The 23,275-nt window shown below is 42.4% G+C and overlaps 1 protein-coding gene across 1 annotated transcript; it reads left to right on the top strand.

Moving 5' to 3' along the window:
• Positions 1–3,036: 3,036 nt before the first annotated feature.
• PLCXD2 (phosphatidylinositol specific phospholipase C X domain containing 2) lies at positions 3,037–22,081 on the top strand. The gene is made up of 4 exons (XM_052794834.1): positions 3,037–3,217; positions 16,576–17,036; positions 18,251–18,492; positions 21,214–22,081. Exons 1-4 carry the CDS (start codon positions 3,079–3,081, stop codon positions 21,374–21,376), a joined length of 1,005 nt encoding a protein of 334 aa, XP_052650794.1. The 5' UTR covers positions 3,037–3,078; the 3' UTR covers positions 21,377–22,081.
• Positions 22,082–23,275: the final 1,194 nt, after the last annotated feature.

Raw genomic sequence — 23,275 nt, 5'->3', positions numbered from 1 at the left:
GGCATTCGTTTTTGTAGCCACTTAAACACATGCTTGAAATGGAGCATTTGAACAGTCTCAAGTGACAAGACCCTATATAATTTGTGGGTTTAGTCTGCAGAAAATAAAATTGTATTATTAATGCACATTTGTTCCCTCTGGCCATCACAATTAATGTTCATCGTTGCAGGGTTTGGTACCGATTACAGAATAAAATTATAGAGTTTTGTGGAGATGGAAAGAGGTTGAGGTTTTGGGGAAAGGAACAGGCAATTTAATGCTCTGCTTTTCTAGAAAAGCACGGGAAGGATTTTTGGACCATAGGAAAGTTCTGCTAGTGGTTACTGCTGGCAAGTATCTGTGCATCGCATCTGATGCTCACAGCTGAAGTCTCACCATGCAGTGCTGAATGGATGCATCTCCTCCTTGCCTTATCATTCTGGTTTCGGGATGTTGGCATCCACCACAGTCTAAATGTCCTTTGCAGTTTGGAGGTCTAGAAACCATCTTAACCACAAGAGCCAGGGCGTATTCATGCTGCACATCATAGCCTGGAGATGCTGAAACCAGCTGTGAACAAGTGAGAAAGTCGCTGCACTGTGGTAGCACTGAAATACCCAATGCTGTCACATGCTCCAGTACTATTAAAAAGTGAGGGCAAAGGGTCAGAGACTTTGGGGAGGCTGTGAAGGGAGCAGGTTTGAGAGTCTCCCCCCTCCAGCTTTAGCCCCCTTCTTTTCTAGCTGATCTGATGGCAGAGGACTGCTAAGACCTGCTCTCATGGTAGAGGTGATTAGACTCCTTTTCCCATACCAGAGCACACCCTACCTGTTCCCTTTGAGACTCTGCTGTGTCATACACACTCCATCTTCTTTATGTCATTTGAAAGATGGGAAATGCAGGATGGGGCCTGGCAAGGACACCAAGAGAGCCATGTCAACTGTCGGCCTTATAGTTTTGGCTCTAGACTACAGCTTCAGTGTTTACAGTTTCACTGACCACGGTGAAGTACTGCCCCAAAGACACAAAGATGTCAACCTCAGTGAAATGGCTACCCCTGTACTGCAAAGCTTTCCCATCCTGGAAAGCCACACTGTGAAACAGCCATGGTTGTCAACCGTATTGAAGGAGTTCACACACTCTTGATTTGCTGGGTGGTCCCAAGCTGCGATGCTGGGAACGTGAGAAAGAGAGTGAAGTAACATAAAGTAGTCATTTCAAGGAGATAAACTTGCAGGGATACAGACTAGTGGCCCCACATAACAATCCATCTTTCAGTTGAAGATATAAATTTAATTACAAGACAAAATGTTTATGATCCCATATGTATGGCTTTGAATAGCGTGGCCCGCTCTCTCCTACATCAGAGGCAAGTGTACTAGGCGGTCTTAACGGGAAGGGGAAGCAGGGCTGCAGGACAGTTGAATGCAGGCCAAACCTACCCTCATGTTCCTCCTTGAGTGTGAGGAGTCCTAGGTCAGGAGTGCTTTGTGAAAACCTGTTATAGAAATTGCACTATTTTTAAGATTGTTCAATACGAAAGCTCTAAAAGCAAAATGTCTGCCTTTGCTTTCTTGAGAAGGAAAATGCAGATTTATGGAAGGAGATTGATTCTGGTTGTATGAGGTGAAAATACATAGTTAACGTATATGTATTTACAGTTACATTAAGTTTATGTATACTTTATAGTTCAATTAGCAGTTTTACTGTGTATTAACGAAAGCATTCTGTGAATAATGTGCAAACTTTAATAGGCCAAATGAAAAATATCTGTTCATTTAAAAAATACAGACAAAACAGAGCACTTCTGAGATATATACCCTTGATGTTTAGTATCCAGCCTTTGGTAACCTGACAGTGAAAAATTACCTTTCAGAGCTCTCTTTGGGGTTTTTTTCACTAGCATATGGTGGAGTAGACCTCAGTGTTGTATACCTGGTCATCTTTATGTCCTCTGTGAAGAGTAGGGAAATACTACGTTTGTATGTATTTGTAAGAAGCAGTTAAGAGAACTTGCTCACCAAGCATTATCCTTCAAAGATATGTAATAACTCAAAGGAGAAACAATATATCTTAGAGGATCCATTCTGCGTATCACAGCAAATCCAGAAATTGTTTTGGAGACAACACTTTACCCGACAGCTAAATGCAGCGTAAGGCAGAGCGTGAGACTGTCAGGGAAAGGGAACTGGTGAAAGTGCAGGTGGAAGAGGTTGAGGCTGCCCTATCTTGCTCCTTAAATCTTCTGCTGTGGTGTTGACTCTTGTCAGGTGCGGTGCGTAAATTGCTCCAGCTAATACACTTACTAACCAGTCAACGTCATAAAACCACGGCGTTGGCCCTCTATATTGGGGGCGGCTTCTCTGGCGCTACAGTAGAGCGAGTACCCGAATCCAAGCTGCCAGTCGTCCCCGGTACAGCTAGGGTACCGTGTGCGGGGGAGTGCCGGCACACACACCGAGCAGGCGGGCACGTCCCCAACAGCGTGTCCCCACGCACCGCGGTAGCGGCAGGTGACGGGGATGTGCACAGCTTCACAGCCGGCGCCGTCCACAGTGAAGGGAGAGCCGGCTGGCTCAGAGGATTTCGAGTTTCAAGCGGCTCGGTGTGCGGAAGCCCCGCCTGGTGCCACCGGCGGCGGGAGGACGTTTAGGCCCTCGGCTGACAGACCTCCAGCGCCAGCCCGCGCCGTTACCCTCCCCCTCCTCCGACCCGGACAGACGCCACGCCGGTTTCACGGGTCGGGCGGCGCAGAAAGAGCAGACGAGCGACGGCGGCGGCTGTTCCAGCCGTAGCAGGCGTACCCCGGGGAGCGCTGCCCGCCGCGGGGTCACCGACGGGCCCTCCCGCCTCTTCCTCACAGACACACCGCGGCGGGGAGCGCGGGACGCGCGCCCGGTTACCGGCGGGGCGGGGCGGGGACGGGGGCGGGGCGAACAGCGGGCCAGCCAATGGCTGGCCGCCGGCACGCTGTGACGGCACCGCGCTCGCCAGGGCCGCACCTGTTACATAAGGGGGGCGGGCGGCCGCTGCCGGCCCCGGCCCCGGCCCCGGCCCCGACCACGCCGCTGTGGCCCGGCCCGGCTCCCCAGGCCGGGGATGAAGCCGCCGGCCGGGAGGGAGGGCGGCCGGCGGTGGGCGGCGGGGGCAATGGCAATGGCGGAGAGCAACGCGGACTGGATGGGCTCGCTGCCGGCGGCGCTGCGCTCCCACCCGCTCTCCAACCTGGCCATCCCGGGTAGGGCGGCGGGGCGGGGGGCGGAGGGGTCGTGCGGGTGCCGGCGCCGCCGGGGCCTGTCCCCGCCGGCAGGGCCTGCGCCCGCCGGGGCGGGCCCTGGCGCTGAGGGGAGGCGGCGGCGGCGGCGCGTCCCTCCTCGGCGAAGTGGTGAGCGGGGCTGGGGCTGCGGTGCCCGTGCTCTGGCTGCAGGCTCGGCCGTGGCGGGGGGTTTGCCCGGGAAGCGGGGATTGGGAGCTCGCCTGAACCGGAGCAAGCGTGTGGGGAGTCTGTCTTCAGGCATCCGAGCCTGGTTGGGAGGCTGAGCGCCTACTCGGGCATAAGGGCTAACCTGGATCCCGCCCGTCGCACGAGAGGCAGGAGGACCTAATCCGCTGTAAACGCGGCTGTGAATCTCTAACCTGTGGACCTGCTTGTTTTCGTTGGCTTTTAAAAAAGGTAGCTGTGACTTCTGGAGGTCCTCTTTAAGGCTTCTCAGGTTGTTTGAGCAAGGCTAACGGCAGGTGGGGAGAGAGGTTTGTTTACGTTGACCCTAACTGGAGGTTCGTTAGATGGAAATAGCTTTTATAGCAGCACCTATACGTGGCTTGTCAGAAATAAGAAGAGTACAGCTCGGTTATGAAATATCCCAACGTAGGATGTTACACTGAAGACACTAAAATACTGTAATTACTTATAGAACTTTACCCGTTTCCAGCTAAACTTAAAATAACTAACTCCTAGCTCCTGCACAGAGCTTCTATTTCAAGAAATTGGCAAGGGTAAGCGTCATCACTTCTGATTTACTCATAGATAAACTGACAAATGAGGAAGACAACAGATGACCCTAAACGTACTTAGGAATAGGCTGACTTTCCATCTGTAAATGGTAAAAAATAATCTAGTATTGCTTGTAGATGTCAATAGGGAAGATTTTAGGGGCGGCTACTGTAGCAGCTCGTTCTGATACTGAATGTTAGACTCTGGTCACTAGTGGTACAGGCTTGATTTTCAGGGTAGCGCTGTAACTTACCAAAATCCTTTGCGTATGTGTTATATAGAGGACATGCAGAGACACTTCCCTAGAAATAGAGTAACTTCCTTTTTTGTGCCAGCAGAGATAACAAAAGGACATTTGAGGCATGTCGAGAAGGGGCTGTGCACCTCCTGTCGAGTACAGCACTTGCTGCTGGTTTACCTGAAGTAGAACAGTCGAAATGCCAAGTTTTAATCAAAAGTAGCACCCTTTCCTACCCTGAGAGTAGTAAAAGTATTTTATGTAACGGTGTTCATTTGAACAGGGAAGGGGGACAGAAAGGATGTTCAATGTTCATATAAAATTCAAGCAGCTGCAGATTTTGAAACTTACAGCAAAGAAATCCTTCTCTCTTTTAGCAAAGAGTAGTAAATCAACTTTCTATTGCTGTAGCAACTTAAGGGCTGTGAAGCTTTGCAGAATGTTATGGTATAGATTGCGTTAAGTGCATTGCCACTGTCCATCACTTACAAACATCATGCAACCAGTATTGTAGCAGAGAAGCCAAGGAAATGATTGTTTCAGTAATGCCATGCTGCTTTTAAAATGAGTAGTGGTTTTTTTGAAAATGCTTGCAGCGTATGTTTATTTGCAGTCAAAGTTAATGTATTTTCCCACTCCTTTCCTGCATGTACCTCATGCAGTCTGCGAGCAGGGAAAAGACATTTTGGGTAGATGTTTTGGGAATTTTTTTTTTTATATTTTAGTCCAATGATTATTTTGCTGAAGTGGATTTTTGGTGTTGTCCTTGACAAAGAAACCTTTTTGAGAGCCAAGGTGGTGTTACTAGCAGTGTGCAAGGAAAGGATTGTACAAAACAAGTTTCAGTTGCGGCATCTGTTTGCAGATGCTGAATAGCAATGAAGGCCAATGCTATCTTCAAAAGAGATGAAATGTAGGCTTCGGCTCAAAAGAGATGAAACGTAGGCTGTGGCTCAAATGGGAAGCATTGTTGTCTGTGCTTAATACCTGTCTGTGCATATGACAGGTGTGGCCTGCTTTTGTCCATCTCTGGATGCATTTGTTTTCTCTGCTGGAGGAATGGAGTCAACTGGGTTTGTTTTTTGGAATCCCCCCCACCCCCGCCTTTCCTCTTCCCAGTCACTCTTTGTACGTAGGAGCAGAGATGTAACTCTAGGAGTTGAAACCTTAAAACTTGTTTTAACTTCATTTGAAGTCAGCATTCAAAACCATGAAACTGTTGTTTAGTTTTGTGGGTTTGGGTTGTTTGGTTTTTTTGTTTTTTGTTTTTTTTTTTTAGCTTGTTGCACTTTGGAGAAATGCAGCATTTGATGAATAAAAGAATCTACTTTTTTTTAAAGGACAAAATTGATAGAATGGGGTTATTTAAAGTGAAAGAATTGGTAGTATACACAGAAAAGAAACTGCTTAGATTTAATCTATTGTATGACATTGTAAGTGGGAAAGTCTTAACTGCTGTATGAAGTAAGGAAGTCTGCATAGAGTTCTGCTTCTTTATTTGTTGCAAACAGTTCAGCTTTGGAGCTGCTTGTTTTCACTGGCTTTAAAAAAGGTAGCTGTGACCTTTGGGGGTCCTTTTTAACCTACATTATTCTATGATTCCCTGAGCTGTTAAGTGTGTGTGCATGAAACATGCTACCTGAGGGCAGAGGAAGTAATTCTTTGCTCAATCCTTAGAACCAACTGGTAAGAAATGATGTTTAAGGTGGGTATTTAATGAAGTGTACCAGTTTGGTGTTTACATGGTGATTTAACTCTGCTCAAAATGGAGAGAGACTTTGAAAAATTTCGTGTCATCCTCCAAAGCTTGGGTGCAATCAGTTCCAGAGTTTGGGCTTTTCTGTTGTTTCTGTTGAAAAAACTGTAGACAAAATGCTAAAGCAATATAGTCTTGTCCAAGGAAAAGAGATGAGGTTTCCTGTGCAATGTCATGAGAGAAGGAATCTTTTGCAATGAGAAATTGCCAAATATCAAGTTACTAAAATGTCATCAACTTACATGCATACAATATAGTCAACAAAATTAACCACCTTCAACAAGTGGTGACCTTGTGTGAAACTCTAGAGGGTTTTCTCTTAATTATACTCTAGACTAATCCTCTTTGAATGTGGGTTTAAAAAGAACTTAAACATTTTGATTGTGAATGTGACCCTTAGCAGGGTATTGTATAGTATTTGTTTAATCTCAAGCTGGTTTACTTTAAACAATTTTATGAAATCGTGTACAACTGTGATGCTTACTGCTTTCCTTGGTCATCTCTTAATCTGCATCTGTTAGTTTTCTTTCTTCCCCCATGAGAAATGGAACACAAGAAGAAGCTGCAGTACTCTAACTGATCTGCTTTCAAAGTAAATCAGCTATTTAAAGAATTTGCTGGAGAAGCCCAACCTGTTTCTTGCTTGTACTTGCACGCTGATAATTCATAGCACCATGGCATGTCCAATTTGTACTGTTTCATTTCAACTACTTGCCTTTCTAAGTAATTTTTGCAGTATAATAATAAACTACGTGCTGGAGTCTGAGAAATCTCTCTGCTTCTGAACATACAGCACTGCTTTCCAGCTTCATCAAGCTTTTACATGAATACTTGTATTCGGACAGGTGAAACACCTTTTCTGCCTGAAGATCTGCTTTCTGAGATCATGATAAGCTTGTGCCTGTTGTTTTGAGACAGCAAAGCAATCTAACATGTTCACTGCCAACTATCAGTGTTTGCTTATTGAGTGTTTTGTTAGTCCAGCCTCCAAGGTGCTGAATGAATGTGATGAGCAGAGAGTAGGCAGTTCTGTTTTCCTTTGGATCTCAGTAATAATGCATTTACTTAATCCTGTCTGGGTTATTCCACCTTAAAAAAATTAAGAGCCATGACATAACAGGTGGGTATACTTGCAGGTTTTGATCAAACTGTATCCCTAGATTGGTTCCCTGTTCTGGTCAGGATGGTTAGCTGTGAGTTTTTCCCCAGGACTGATTTTCTTTCCTTGTATTCTAGAGGAAATTCATGATAACTTAGGGATCCACTGCTTCTTGCAGGAGCACCCAGAATAGTTATGGGTGCCCTTTCATAAAATAAGTAAGCTCATCAAATGCCTCTTATGTCCCCTGCCTTCCCTCCTCCACTCCTACAAGTACGAATGAGCATGTTCAGCAAGCTAGGCTGATGGAAAGCTTTTCTGTGTTGATGATGATGATGGTTTAGAGGGTTTTTTGGTTTTTTGGGTTTTTTTGCGAAGTGGTTCCTGCCAGAAAACCTTCTTGAAACAACTGTTCATGGAATTGGGCAAACCCCAGGGTGGGTGCTGGAGCATCTGGGTGTCATGAGGGAATATGAAGGTTAGCCTGATGTGTCATGGTGCTGCAGATGTAGGCAGGAAAGGACAACAGGTTGAATGGCTGTATTTAGAAAAAAAGGGTGATTATATTTTCTTTCATGTAGCTTTGGTGAAACAGCTGCTGTTAGTAAAAATTAAGCTTAGTTGGGGAACAATTAATTTGAATCTGAACTAAGTTCAGTTTGATTGGAGTCACTGGAGAAGAGAGCTGAAAAATAGAAAATCTGGAAAAAGTAAAATGTTTTACTTCAGCACTTTGATATGTGATATTAAAAATAAGCTTACACCAAAGTTTTTGTCCTAGAGCGCAAGATTTCTTTTTTTAATTTTGAAATATAAATGTTTCTGTTGTAGGTCAAATTTTGTACGTCTAAGGCTGATTTGAAATGCTAAAGAAGTCTTTGCCACCAAAAGTCAATTTTTCAGATACCAGTAGGGCTAGGGCTGAATGTCACGCTGGGCAGGATGTTCTGCTGGTGTGGAGTGTGTGGGCAGCCTGCCCCTCTGGGGAGAGGTAGGGCAGCTCTTCAGTCATGGCTTCTAATGGTGCACACAGCCTTCTCTGTCATCTTCTAGTGATCCCAGCTGGTGTGTTAGCTCTTCCTCTGAAAGTATGTGAACAATGGCCAGAATCTCATTTCTAAGTAATGCACAGCAATTGGAATGTGGAGCCATTCCTGCCTGCATCAGGTTGGACGATTGGTGGAGTGTTGCCAGTGGGATGCTGTGTTATAGGTAGCTAGAGCTGATGGAAAAAATGAGGTTTACAGTTCTAGAAGCATTCTTGTAACAGAGAAAATGATACTGGCTTGAGTATGGCTAAAATAAGATCACGTTGGAGAGTTGAAATAGTTGTTAATATGTCTTTGACTGTCACTGATCTCTGAGGAGAGGTGGGTCCCTGGCCTTCTAAAATAGTAAGTCTTTGTCTTCTGCTCCAAACTACAGCACTAATCAAGCTGCTCAATTCCCTGCTACAACACATGCACTCTTTTAATTAACTTTCTAACCAACTTTTAATTGAATAACTTCCCATAGTTTCTTCACAGTAGTGTCGGTACGACTGTGGCCGAAACTTTCAGTACTGTAACATGCCACTGTTTGTGCCCTTTGCTGAGAAGATCACCCCAAAACCCTAAGGCAGAAGCCTGATGGTTTTGATCTAAATGATCAAAGTCCTATGAAATAATCAGCCCTGGAAAACAAAGCTTTACAAATATGGCTAGTAGGTGCTCTCAATGAGGAGCAGCCCTACCAGCCAAGCCTATAGTTAAGCCTGAAGGGGGGATCCAGAGCGTGGAGGGGTGTGTTTGCTGTGATGACAAGCTGCTGTGGGTGACTGCATGGCGCTTGCATGCGGGGAACAGCTAGAGCTGGTGGGGCCCTGGGCATCTCCTGCACATCTCCCCACCTACCAGCTCTGCTGTCCTGACAGTGCAACTGCTCACCAAAAGCCCTATGGGTGGCTTGCCTTTTAGTTGGCCAAGCAGAACTGAAAAGGTTCTTAAGAAGCAGCCCTGTCTAATTAAGAACTGGCCACTAGCATCTTAGTAGAATTGATTTTTTTTTTTTTCTCTTTGCCTGCATGACCCTAAGGTGAGCTGCTGAACTTGCTAATGCTGTGGTTTTCTTGTTTCTTTGTTCATGGACTGGTGTGTGCTATGGATTTGGCTTCTGAGGGGAGAAGCGGTGGTGAGCTTGAGACGGCATCCTCCTTCCAAAGAGTACTCCTTTGGAGTCCTAATTAAAAGGATCACTGAATCAGCTAAACTGGCCATCTGTTGGGTTAAAGCTCAAAGGGAGGAAATATATAAGGTTAATGTTCTCATTCACCAAGCTTTATTTTCCATCACAATTTAATTGGCATCTACCAATCAATGAGGTAATAACCATTAGAAGAAAACATCTGCATAAGTATGATGATGTTGGGTATGATTTGTAAATGCAGATTTTTCAGGATGAACTTTTCCTGAAAGGACAAGTTATTTTATTACCTTGGTTGTCTACTTCATTGTAGTGGCAAATCTCAAGTCTTAGAGAGGGGCTGTTAAACTCTCTGCATCGCTATACTGATGAGAGTATCTTAACAGAAGTTGTTCCGCTATTCCCAAGTACAAAGTATTCCCTTTATACCTCCCTATGTGAGGAACTGGTGTGGCACATAGTGAAGTAACTGTACTGGGTCTATGCAGAAGTTCCACTGAAAAGCCAGCGTCAGATCTTAGGGTTTCTCCTTTTTAAAGGACCACTGTCATCTGTTTAGCCAAAACTGACTTGTTCTGGAAATGCCACAAAGTTTTCTTATGACAGCATATGAAGATCTTCATTTTTTCATGAGGAAAAACTTTCTTCCTTTTTTTTTTTTTAATTAAAATCTGTGTGCCCTAGAGAGTGACTATACTGACTGGTAACTGAGTGCAGAACAGGCTAAAGTTTTACTTCAAACAGAGAAAACCAATCATAATGTTGATATAAATGGTTGTTGCTCTCCTTCCATGTTGTGTGGAAGTTCCAGTTTGCCTGCTCTTCTAGAAAAGATGTAAAAAGACGGAAAAGTAATGAAAACAAGAAAAAATTTCCCTAGAGCCTTCTCAGTGGAGAATGAGCCCTTGGTTCACACACTTCTGAGTGGTCACAAAAGAAGAATATAGGACCCTAAACTGAAGGTCTTTTCAGAGCAGGTGGATCTATTCAGGCTTTGAAATGGTAGAGAAGTACTGCCACTTTCTGCTTTCCCAGTGCAGACAGCTGAGGTTGCTGATAAAAATGGGAATTCATCGCTAAATCACAAAAATTTAATGGCAATAACTACAGCCAGTGCCAAACAGGTATTTCGCTTGGCTGGAAAGAAAAGCAAACTACCATGTGGTTTTGTGTCTGAGACAGTTTTAAGCAGTCCCTTTCTCTTTGTACCCCTTTTATTCCCCCCACTCCAACTCCCACCCTGAAAGGGGCAGTGAGGGGAAATCAGGGTAATTCTTTGATAGGGAGAGGAAGTTTTCCTAAGAGGATTTGGTCTGTACTAGGCTTTGTCCTCCCTAACGAGACTGCATTAAGAATACCTAAAGGATTCTTTTAGGATTCTATTAAAATATAAATACTCATCTCAATGGTTTTAGATAATTAATTATCAATAGGATGTTTGTTATTCCTGCTTCTCCTCCTTTTGCTGGGCAAGTTAATATGAACTATTTGATTCACTTTTCATTAGTGAAGAGCTTTTAAGATGTTAATCTTTTGATTAGAAAATCTGGATTGTTAATGACCTGAATCCTGAGGACTTCTGGGCTTTGAGAGGCACTTTTGTTTATGCCATTTTTCCCTCAGTTCTGGCACACACAGGACATTTGGTTTAGAAGAACGTTTGTGGGACAGTCTTAACTTGCTAGAACTTGCATCCTGTGTTTTTGGAAGTTGCTTGCTGTGCTTCTAGATGTCTTGGCTATGTGATGCTTGCTATGCTATGTCATATGTGGTGTTTTGTAATATATGGGGAATGTACTTTGTGTAGTAGGCAAAGCTAGCTCTAAGAAGTTTGGCGTCACTACAGCTAGGGTGATTCTTTGTCCACAAATGACCCTTTAATGCTTTTTAGTGGGTTAGTACGGTATGTTGACCTTTCTTCTTACAAATGTTTAACATAACAAAAAAGGTTTTCTTGCATTTTTTATCTGGTTAATATTCCATTAATGTGAAGATCAAAACAAATTAGTCTGATGTAGTTAAACTTACTGACAGTGCACTCTCCTGCCTTTCTGCTTTCATTCTTGTTTCTTGGTTAGACTTTAGCAGAAAGTATCTTTAACTGCTGCTTCTGACTAGTCCACAGCCTTGCAACCTGGGAAACTAGTGATACAACTGTAGACATGCTTGTATCTGAAAAAACAGGAGTTCTTGTCTTGTTTTCAACTAATTGGCAGTGCACAAGTATGTTCTGTGTTGGAAGATCTCTGCACTTTGCATGCCATGCAGACATATTTTTAACATCCCTTGAAGGTAAATTTACAAGCTTGTAAAAGGAAACCGGGGTTGGTGAGATGATGCTGATTCCTATCCCTGCGCTGCAACTGTATATGTGGAAAGTACTGATGTGGAAATGAAAGATAATACAAAGTGATATAGCTAGTAATTGTTGAAATTCAAGGCTTAATAACATTAGTTGATTAGTGTCACTTGTTTGAGCTATAACGTGGGTTAATTTGACTATCTGTGACTAAGTAGCATGACAAATAGGCACACTAGAAAGTTAGACTTTGCTGCAGATGTGATGATAAAAGGCTGCTTTCTAACAATTAGCACAAAGGCTTCAACAAAAAAGTCGTCCTGAACAGTGAAATACAATCTATTTAACATACAATTAACTTGAGAAATTAGTGTAAGGAGAATAAAAAGGAGTTTAAACATATTAATAAAAATTAATCCACAGTTGCACTTGCTGGGATAAAATTAAGAGGACTATTCATCATTGTAACAATCTGGTGTCTGAAAGATACCTCTTTAATACTATGATAATCATATCACGGCCTTTGATGGTTAAATATCTGGGCATCTGATGGGATGTGACTGCTTTCCTTGAAGCTTCCAATCTTTGTCAGATGAAAGAAAGGAAACCATAATAGAGCAGCCATTGTCTGTTACTCTGTAAGAGCTGCCAGCTGATTAGCAGTCCTCTAATTTTTTTTTTTTCTTTGAATGTGCAGACTCTTTCATGTTTAAATTTAATGCTTGCTGCTTCATGCTGTGCATCTTTGGCCTGTTGGAAGCAACTGGCAAATCATCATCTCCTTGTTTTGTTTCCTGTGCCTAGCTTGGTTTTGGGAAGGGCGTAGCACCAGACCGATGCCATGTCACTTGAGTAGCTCAGTAAGGATTGCAGTCTGAATGCTAATCTGTTCTCATGTACAGTGACTCAAGAAGTGTGCTGCATGTGCGAGAACATGCCCTTGAGGCAGTTCAGACTGGGATTCTGGCCTCTGTTTGCCTGAAGGACAATGAAGTTTTCTTGACTTTTCTGTGCATTTTGATTCCTCAGTCTGTAAGATGGAAGTTATAAATACCTGGGTTTATTAGTTGCTTTGTTAACAGTCAACAAGTTTAAGGAATGGATTTATTGAGTCAGTGCAGGGTGTTACTTGTTTTTAAGATGTCAAGTATCATGTGAAATGTTTTTCTGACGAGACTTCTTGAGCCTTTTTAACTTTCCTGAGAAAGTGGTCAGTATAATTTGGAGAGACCCACACCATTTGGGCGGGGGTGAACACAGACTGTAAAGGATTTCTTATACACAGAAAAGACCTTTCCGTGTATGTCATGAGAGATATGTGATGCTTGCTCTGTTCAGCAGCTGCCAGCCCCTTTGCCGTTACTGTACAACGTTACAATATCTGAGTATCTCCACACATCCTTGCGTTAGACCTTAATTGAGAATGTGGTTAGCAGCTCTAACACTGAGCTGCTAATTAGATGGGGCTGGTCTGCTCCATGCTTCTGGTGTACGTTCTGGCCTTTACCTTTGAAATTGTACAGGACTGGGTTGGTTTAGGTTATACTTTTTTCAAAAAGAAATCGTGCTGGATCAGCAACCAGTCTGGCTCATGCCATGGCTACACTAGGCCTTTCATGGAGTTTAGGGTAAGAGCGAAGGAGAGCAGGGATTATTTTGACATCATGGTGCAATCAGCTTAGTATGTAGCTTAACATCACAGCTAAGCTATATTAAAAGCCAGTGGCTGAGCTGGTAGCATAACACAGTGATCTTAAATTAAAGAAGGGCTGGGTGGATGACATGGATCCTCACCTAGCTCTTACTTCTCAGCCCAACAAGTACCCAGTGCTGTTGCTTCAGGTTTACAGTTTGCTTTTTTCTCTTATGGGAGTAAAAATGTTTTGGGTCCAGGTTTGACCTAGATATTTCTCACTGTTGGTGGCTGGCCTTCTGTAAATGACCACTGAAAATCTAATTGAACTTCTGCTGTGTCTTTCCAGCCTCAGTATTGATGATGCTTCCCTGTCTTCCTTAGGTGGTCTTCCACCAACTGTGAAAAGGAGAGCTTGTTTTTTAGATGCTCCAGCTCATGTTCTACTTGGTTATATCTAGGTACACATGTTGACTTTGTTATAAATGAGAAGTCCAATTTCCTAGGCTTTTAAGCAGAGCTGCGGGGCAGGAGTTTTAAGGATCTTCTCTAACTATAGAAGCATGTCACATATATATTCCATTTCCCAAATAGCTGCCCTGTTAAGGAGCGCAGTTCTGTATGTGTTGAAAAAGTTGCAACGTGCATGTGGCTTGTTTTCTTTCTTCTTGCTTTCTAGAGCTATAAATAGATTTTGGGTTGTGATAGTGCAAGGAGAAATTTGCTCTCTGTATCCTTAAACGTGCCTTGTGTGTGGCAATCTGCAGAGGAAAGGCTTTTGTAGCTGTGAAGTATGTGATCAGACTTAGGAAAACAAGCTGTTTCTTGGCTTGGATTTGCTTAGGCAACTCTGAGTTGACAACAATATATTTCATGCCAGATAAAGTTGTCATTCCTTCGCAAGGCAGATTATCAGTGACACTGTCTGAGGGAGCATAATGGTGCAAGTGACTTCTGTAGACAGCTCTCTAGAGGCTGCTGCACAGTCTTAGTTAAAATGAAAAGAAAATGCTTCTTATGGCCTTATTGTAGCATGTTAAACAATTTTCTACAGCGACCTAAATGAAGGAAGAAATTAAAAGAGAGAGAATTGAGAACTTAAACCCAAACACCCACACAAAGAAAAACAAAACCCCCCATGACTTCTTTGTGCGAAGTGACTCATTCAGAGGCAGAAGACAAGCCCCTTGCAATTGAAGTCTACTTTCCAAATATTGTAGAAGCTTGAAAGGCTTATTCTGCTGAATGGGGAGGTGTATGAAACTCAAATGTCTATGAATTGCAGCTTGTAATATGAGCCAGGCCTTACATGGCTTCTTCTGAAATGTCTTCACTAGATGTTTGATTCTGTATTTTGTTAGGGGTTATGCATTTGGAGGTGGGGAAAAAATCTAGGTGTCCCTCCAAAACTACCAGCTACTTTTTGATGTAGTTTACTGTGACAGGTACTAAATAGCTTCTTAAGCTGACATATTTTAAAAACAGCTTTTTTTGTTACTTGTCGCTTGTTTCTAGAAGACTGAGTAGAAAGCCACATAAGAGACACACTTTTGCAAAGACTGTGAAGAATTCACAAAGAGTTGATCAAAATTAGTTTCCGTGTTCATTTGTAAAGCCTGAAAACTAACCTTCACGGTTCCTTTTCAGTACTCTTGAACTAGTTGAAATTCATGGAGAAAGAGTGCTTTTAAGGTTGTTGTGAACTGATGTTTGGTTTGTGCACAGTCTGTTCTTACATCTGGATTAAAAAATCCTGACAAGATAATCCAATTGAGATCATAATCTTGTTTATAGCTCTGATCTTGTATCACAGGAAATGCGTCAGTCTTCAGGTGAGCACTGGTATACAAATAAAAGGTCTGGGTAAAGGAGGCTGTGGATGCCTCAAATGTCTTAAAATTGGAAATGACAAATTAGGACTTTTTTTAACAGAGTTGCAGACTGAGGTAGAAGACAAAATTCTAGAAAAGTATAGTCCCAGAAGCAGGGACAAGAACCCTGGGGCATGCGGGAAGGGAAAATGCGGATGCTGGCAGCACGGTGCGGGATCACTGTACTCCCAAGGCAGCTGGAAAAGGAGCTGCTTGTGGTGACTGTGGGTGACGATGCTTTCCCTGTACTTCAGCAAGTGGGTGTGCAGGAAGCAGGTGGGGTTTGGCTCAATGGGGAACCTCTCATGTGATGTCCTGAAGAAAAAAGTGAAGCAGGGCTGTTAGAGCTTCTGTAGTGTTTTTCCTGGCTGGATCTTCACAGGGAAGTCATGCCTGGAACAGTTGCAGCTTCTTGGCCAGAATGCCGGTGCCTGGAGTAAATGGAGAAATCCGTGGTCAACCTCAGTCTATGGTACATCAGCTTCTGCCCATTTTTGCTTTATGCTGCCCTGATACAGTGTAAACTGAGATACTGCTCTATTACTCTTTGTTCTGTTATTGACTTGGCTTAGCTAGGGATCTCTCATTGACTCTGAAGCTGTTATTTTGAAGATGTTTTGTTATTTCTCAGTTTTGTTTCCAATTACTACTGAGTTTTCAGTTGGAGGGTTTTTTTTCTAGTCAGCACAAATTTTATACTGGAGATGCAATTTCTCTGCCAGGGTACAGGCTGTTACAGGAGCTTTGTTGGACGTGTAATTTTGGCAGGGACTGGCGATTTTGATTGTTGGTTGTCTTTCTTGGTGAATCTTATTCACCCTATCTGTGGTCACTCAAAGGCACTGCTAGGTAAAAGACAGGTTCATGAACTTGTTGAACTTGGTATCAAACCACACAGTAACTGGTGGTGGTGTAGTCAATTGTTCCACCTCTAAGTTCAGCCAGTTGTTGCCCACCGTTCAAACTATTAATCATTTGTTTACTGTCTTGGGGCTAAAGTGAGATATGCTGGTAAGGTGTTTGCATGTACAGATCCCTCTGTCACATGAATAATGATATCTGTTCCAAGAATTTTGGTGCATTAGGGCACAATTGGATTTACCAGGTAGAATGAAAATAAAGCCTCAGCTTCTTTCAATGAAGCTGGAGTCTCATCTCAAATCAGTGATGTACCAGGCTCTGGGAAAGCTTTGGAGGTAGATTGATAGTTTGTAAATGAAGGAAGGTTAGAAGGCAGTTTGCTTTACCACTGATGTTTATCTCATGGTCATGATTTTCAGAGTGCATTGAACTTGGGAGCTCACACAAGAAAACAGATGAAACCAAGAACCTTAAGCATAGCTCTTGTTGTGCAGTTAGGGAGAATAAAGGTGTAAAGGATAGTCTGGAAGACCCACACTTAAGCATAACTCTTCTGTGACCCTTCCATGCATGTAGCACTTTTTCAGTTTACAGGGCACATATGTATATGTGTTTTGGGGGAATCAGTTTTCTAAAATTAAATATTCCTGGCTTTTTTTTCTAGGGTCACACGATTCTTTCAGCTACTGGGTTGATGAGAAATCTCCTGTGGGACCAGACCAAGCCACAGCCATCAAACGTTTGGCCAGAATTTCCTTGGTTAGAAAGATCATGAAGAAATGGTCAGTGACTCAAAACCTGACTTTCAAAGAGCAGTTGGAAGGTGGGATCCGCTACTTTGATCTTCGTGTATCTTCCAAACCTGGGGAAATAGGACAAGAGATTTACTTCATACACGGCTTGTTTGGCATCAAAGTATGGGATGGGCTGAAGGAGATTAACACCTTTCTTGAGCAGCACCCCAAGGAAGTAATCTTCTTGGATTTCAATCACTTCTATGCCATGGATGACAGCCATCACTTCTTCTTGATCAACAGGATCCACTCAGCCTTTGGATCCAAACTTTGTTCCGTTGAATGTGTAGAATATGTGACATTAGAGTACATGTGGGAGAAGAAACACCAGGTAGGGAAAGGATGTGTAATGTTTTTCAGACCGGAAAGGTTAAGACTTAAATAGAGAGGCTGGGTGTGGTTCCCATTCAGAGGTATTGGCCCAAGGACACTGCTGACAGCCCATTTAAAGCCCACTAAGGTCTCCTTTATGTAGCATGCATGTTTCCCTCCATTTATTTGCAGCTGTATAGCCCCTCCATCCATGGTGTGGCTAGACTGTGTCCTGCTCTCAGACGTGTTCCTTAAACCATTAAATGATAGTATCCTCAGGGCCTTGTGCTCCTTACAAATGGTTTTCTTTTCTGGAAGAGCATGTTGTGCTGACTTGTGGTGGTGAGGATTTGATAAACTGTTGTCTTTTTGGCCAGTGTGAAGCATATAAACTTTAACATGACTAAGGTATCTACAGAATTTCTTGGCTCCTTTGCAGCCATCCAAATCTATAGTGGCAGGATTAAATGCCTCTTCTCTGTGGTAACCGCTCACATGTGTACACACAAATGGAGAACAGGGTTTCAGTGACTGCATGTAATTTTTAAACTGTAAAAAAGGTGAGGCTTTGAGGAATTCCTCTGAACTGATGCTGCCAGTGCTAGGGTCCAAAAGTGAATCATTTGTAAGTTTGAGTGTTAATAACAAGTGTTGCATCTTCGCCTGCTGCCCTCTGATAGTGAACCACCTTACAAGGTATAACATACAGACCTCTGATTTAGAGAAGATTTTGCTGACAAAAAGACTGGCTTTGGCATCTCATGCAGTAAGTGTGAGTGGAATGCTGTTACGCCAGTCAGCCTGGTACGCTTTAGCCACTTAATAGGAGTTATGCAGAAGATGGCAAGACAGCTAAAATCCCTAACTTCAAGTACAGATGGTAATGTTCTGTGACAGTGCTTTGGAATACTCTTAAACTGAATTCTTTGAATGACATTTCAGTATATTCCTGGCAACTTTTTCATTTTAAACTGATGACCCTTAAAGCCTGAAGCAATTCTGTCCTCATAGCTAACCAAAATGATCTCAGTCGTCTTTGTTGGCAATAGTGCAACAAATTTACTGACACTCATGACTAGGGAGCAGCTTCTTTTTGCTTGGTCCTCTTTTAACTGCTGTGCTAGCTGCAGCAGTACTGCATAGGCATAAACAAATGCAACACCCTGTTTAAGGATAAGGAACATAGTTGTGAATTTTTGTTTATTTTTTCTTCTTTTTTCTTTGTTCTGTTAGGTTCTCATATTCTACCACTACCCTTTGTATCAGGAATACCCCTTCCTGTGGCCAGGGAATAAAATGCCAGCACCATGGGCCAATACAACCAACGTGCACAAACTGTTACAGTTCCTGGAGACCACTCTTGAGGAACGAAGTCGTTATGGGACTTTTCATGTTTCTCAAGCAATTCTCACGCCTCGAGTGAAAACTATTGCGCGGCATCTAATTCGTGGTCTGAAGAACACACTTGTTCATAGGTAAGGACTTGTCTTGATTTCTCATTTCTGTACTTACCACGTCTCATGTTGAAAGAGGCACTGAGTCAGCAAGAAACAGTTTTGCTTCATTACTATTGCTTGTGAGAGATATTTGCAGTCATTAAAAATAATTATTGAAAATACTAAAGTAACAGGGTATATATGTAAGTGTGCTTCCTGGTAATTGGAGCTCTTTCTGAATGCGATGTGATTTCATAAAACGTGGGCTGGACCTGTTGTTTCAAACCAGTAATTCATTCCAAATTGGCTGAACTTGAATTTAGGGGCAAAAAAGTTTGTGCTGCAGAGGAAAATAGCATATTCATGGTCTCAGTTTTGCATTTGTCTGTACAAATCTGTCTCAGTAATTTCAGTAATGGCCAAAGATATATGATACGGGGTAGTATTTTATCTTGGGGGTTTTTTTTACCAAAAATTAGATTACCAATTACACTTCTTTTTATACCACTGACTGTTGTACAATTAATTTGCCCGTAAGATCATTAGAAGAGGGTTTTGCTTTGAGTAGCACAGAGTGCCAGTGATTTTTTTGATAGTGTTAACAGCGTGACCATGGTAAGATCCATGTGGCTTTGTTTTATGGCATTATCACTTTAGCCTGTTTGCTAAAAATTGCTAGAACTGTAACAGTCTTGGTGGGATCTGGTCTCCTGGCTCACTTTTAATATTGCCTGTTTTGATGTCACTAACAGTTTATCTTGCCATAATGATATTAAGTTCTAAATTACACTTGTATAGGTGGTCACAACTGGTCTAATTTGATCAGCAACTGAGCTTAACATTAAGCAGTGAGATAAACACACATCTTCAGCAGCCAGTTCACGTTCCCTTTGGTAGAGTCACTGGTCACTTTAGAAGTAATTACAGTATTGTTATTTTGAAGCCAAAGTCAATATAACTTTTAAAAAAATTTTCTTCTAAAAAGAGCGAGTGTTGTGCTTTTTCAGTCACAAAAGTTTTTGTTAGAAGTAAGGAAATGCCAGGTGAAGTATAGGTCATGGAATTTTCAGTCTCCTTCCTGTTCAGATATTAATCTAGCAAAAAATAATGAAATCCAAATGATGTTTGCCACAATACATTCAGATCTCCACTCTGGCTTGCTCTTTGCCCATGTCTGTGTGGTCAGCATTAGGCACTAGATGGTGCTCAGGTCCTTTAAGACTGGCGTTTGCTGTCACAAGTTGCACAAATGTAAATATGTATGGTTGGTGGGGATACCTAACAGCATGGATGTAACTTATGTCTGTGTACTGTATATTAAATGTGCTGTTGTCTCATGATTAAAGGAAAGGTTGTACTGAATTTCTATTTTTAAACTAGTAAAGAATCATCTAATTTCATGGAATGGGCAAGCAGTTTTGTTTCAAGTGACTCCTGGTACAGGTCCGGGCTGTAAGCTGCTGGGAGGCTGGAAGCCTGCCTTTGCTCCATCCCTTTCCCTTGGCCCCATCATTGCCACTTACTTGTTTGAAAGTAAACTGTGAAAATTTAAAATAGATGCCACTGTTTTCTAAAGCATGATTGCTTGTATACGTTTACACATGCTAGCAGATTTGTACACGTAAATCTGTCTTTGCAGTTCTGTGTAGACGTTTGCCTTCTCATATGGAAATTTTTCCTTGAATGTGAATATTTAAGTGTTCTTGAGCTCTTGCTAAAGGAGAAATGTGCATCTTTCACACTTAGCTGGCTGAAGTCTGGTTTGTCCCTTTATAGGGATAGTAATTATGTCTTTACTCAAGTTCTCTCTTTTCTTGGTTCCTGACAAGAATTTTTTTTTTCTGGAATAAGAGCTGTGGGGTGCCTTTAGGTTTTCTGTTTGGATTTTTTTTCTTCCCCATCCTGTTAGCTAATTTGCTTGCCTATAATCTTATATAATTTTGTATGCATATTATGGCACTAGTTTAAATAATTCTAATATATTTAGTCATTTGTCTCTATTGGTGCTGAAAACCCTGGGGTTTGCATGTTAGAGTGCAAAAAAGCTTGTGCAGACTCCTGATTTGCACTCTGTCTGAGAAATGACTGACACTTCTCCCTGCTGTAGAATTGCTAACTCCATTTAACTCAATTCCTAACACACACCTCACCTTTCTCTGGTTACAGTGATGTATGGTGGGATGCTCAACCCTTGTGGAGCTGAGAGCTTGATTCTGGGTTTGGTTTCTCTGATCCCTTTGCTCTAGGTGGGTCTGGAGGCTGAAAGGAGTTTGGTAGAAATGAAGTGTGCTGCCCCTGATGACTTTTCCTGCCCACTCTAAGGCAGAGGTGGGCAGGGGAATGTCTTAGGCCGGGTATAGCCTTGCCTTGTGCTACACTGAAGTCTGCTGTGAAATTAAGCTTTCAGTTCAGTGTGTTCTTGGGTAAAACCAAACCAGGATGGAAGAAATTGTAGTGCAGCATTAAATGCTGAAGCACAGTCTACTCAGTGAATCTAGAGTTCACAAATGTTATTTTGTATGCATGGTAGTTTGGATTGATGATTGACTGATATTGCCATTTGATAGCTAATGACTGCATGCTATGCTAAGCACTTTTCTCATCAGGCTAGTTGCACTTTGGGAATCAGCCAGCACCTGATCACAAATGTGAGATAATAACATAATTTGCAAACAGTGTGTTGTATTTAAAGTAGAGCAGAGCATGTATAGGGAAGGCTTTCTTTTAGAATGTTAATTTTCTTTCTTTCACTTTCTTTAGGAATCTGCCCATGATTTTAAATTGGGTGAAAGCACAGAAACCAGGTGTTATGGGTGTTAACATAATTACATCAGACTTTGTGGAGCTGGTTGACTTTGCTGCTACAGTTATTGCATTAAACGACCTTCTTTTAGAAGATGATGAATCTGCAAGTACATCGTGATTGCTGTGTCCCACTTGTGCTCCTCAGTGGACATCTTCGAACTATGCTAAATGTTTTATTTATTAAGTGAAACCTATTGTAACCTGCTTATTTAAAAAAAAAAGTTTTCTAGAGGAAATGTGGTTAAACATCACATACAGGCAGGTCCCTTCTCCCAGGGATGTGTGGATCCGAGTGGAACAAAGTGCTTTCTGAGCGCTGCTGCGTGTTTGTCTGTGGCTACGTGTTTGACTAAGTTATGCACACATCTGCTGCAGTCCGGCGCATTGTCTGCCTGCCAACAAGAGGCTGGCCTCCGAAGCAGATGTACCCGATTATGGTGCGCGTCTCCCTGGTGACTGGACTCACCGTGCCCTTGTGTGCACATCCTGCTTATTTCTCAACACCAGGGCTCAAACCAAGGATCGCTGCTGATCCCTTAGCAGCAGTGTGACCAGGCTAGCCGAGATGGTATTGTTCTTGGGCCACCTCAGGCGTAGCTGGGCTCAGCTGGAGGCTGCTGCTGTATTCATTACACTGTTTTAGACACTACCTCTGACTTACTTGAAGAAACAATATTGCCGTTGTTCAGGGGGAAGCTGTTACGCTGTGTTGAATATCTGAACCGTCCTTTGGGCCTGAGAGGCGAAGGCTTGGCATGCTCTGCCTCTTTGGACTCCAGACTCTTCTTCTGGACCTTTTTATTTTATGTTAATACTTTAATACGCTTATTGTAACCATGTTTAAGTGTGTTTCTTTTGGAGAATATTTCAGTCTTCAAGTCATGAGAATCATAACTCACAAGTCTGAATTCCTGTTGTGAGACATATGAGAAACCACAGCACAACCTTTTTCTTGCTGGGCACTTGTTTTTTTCCATCCAAGTTTTCTCTGGGGAAAGTCTCTCACCCAGATGGCCTTTCTCTGGAAGGAGATGGGCTAAGTGGAAGTTTGCTTGGTATTCAAAGATTTATCTTTGGTTAAAAATTTAAAGATTTAAATTTAAAGATTTATCTTTGGTTATTCAAAGAACTGGAGCTGACAGGGACTGCTCAAAACACAAATAATGCATCTCCGATTTGCGATGTGACAATGAATTTTGAAATCAGACCCAAAAGTTGTGGTTGTTGTCGGAGAGCCACAGCTATGGGGGAGAAAATTCCCCAGCCTGCACCTGCTTGTGACAAAGTAAGCAATAGTCACACAAGCATGGGGAGGCGTCAGTGCTCCTTCTTTCTGTAGTCATACTCGTTTTTGTGTTATTCACAACAAAATGTGACCACTTGTGCTTGAGTCAGTGCAGTCAGTTGTTGGTACTTATCAGCACTTAACTGGCTAGCTGATAGCAGTCCTACACTCTGATTTATCTTTGGTTAAAAAAAAAAAAAAAAAACAAAAAAAAAAAAACAAAACACAGAAGTGACTGGTTAGCAGATACTTTTCTGTTCAGTCATCTTCCTAAAGCAACTGTTGGTGCACTAATTATTCAGTGGCTATGAATTTGTATCAATCTCTAGACTATTTATAATGGAAAGGATCATCTTTACAGATATTTTATTCAAAAGAAAAGTGAATCTCCAGATTTATTATTTATTTTGTTATCGTACCTTGTGTCTGCCATCATGGTCTGACAGCCCAGAAAAATCCAAAACCTCTTTGCTTGCTTGTCACAAACTCTGAACTCAGGACAAGTTTATCTAAAGGTTTGCAAACCTTCCATGTGAACCTTGGTCGAGTTCTGAGCAGACTGTAATCTGATTTATCTGTTTGTTGCATGGTTTTCATTAGAGTTCCTTGAATTTTTTTTAACTGAATCTTCCTTCTAAGGGAGTTGGGGCAGGGGTGTGTCTGTCTCTCAAACTTTCTCCTTTCCTCTTGTGTTTCAGTGACAGGGTGTAAGTCATGAAAATCAGTTTTTGG

Source organism: Harpia harpyja, chromosome 8 (genome assembly GCF_026419915.1).
Source record: "Harpia harpyja isolate bHarHar1 chromosome 8, bHarHar1 primary haplotype, whole genome shotgun sequence".
NCBI classification, from domain to species: Eukaryota; Metazoa; Chordata; class Aves; order Accipitriformes; family Accipitridae; genus Harpia; species Harpia harpyja.
This window is presented reverse-complemented; position numbering and strand designations above follow the sequence as displayed.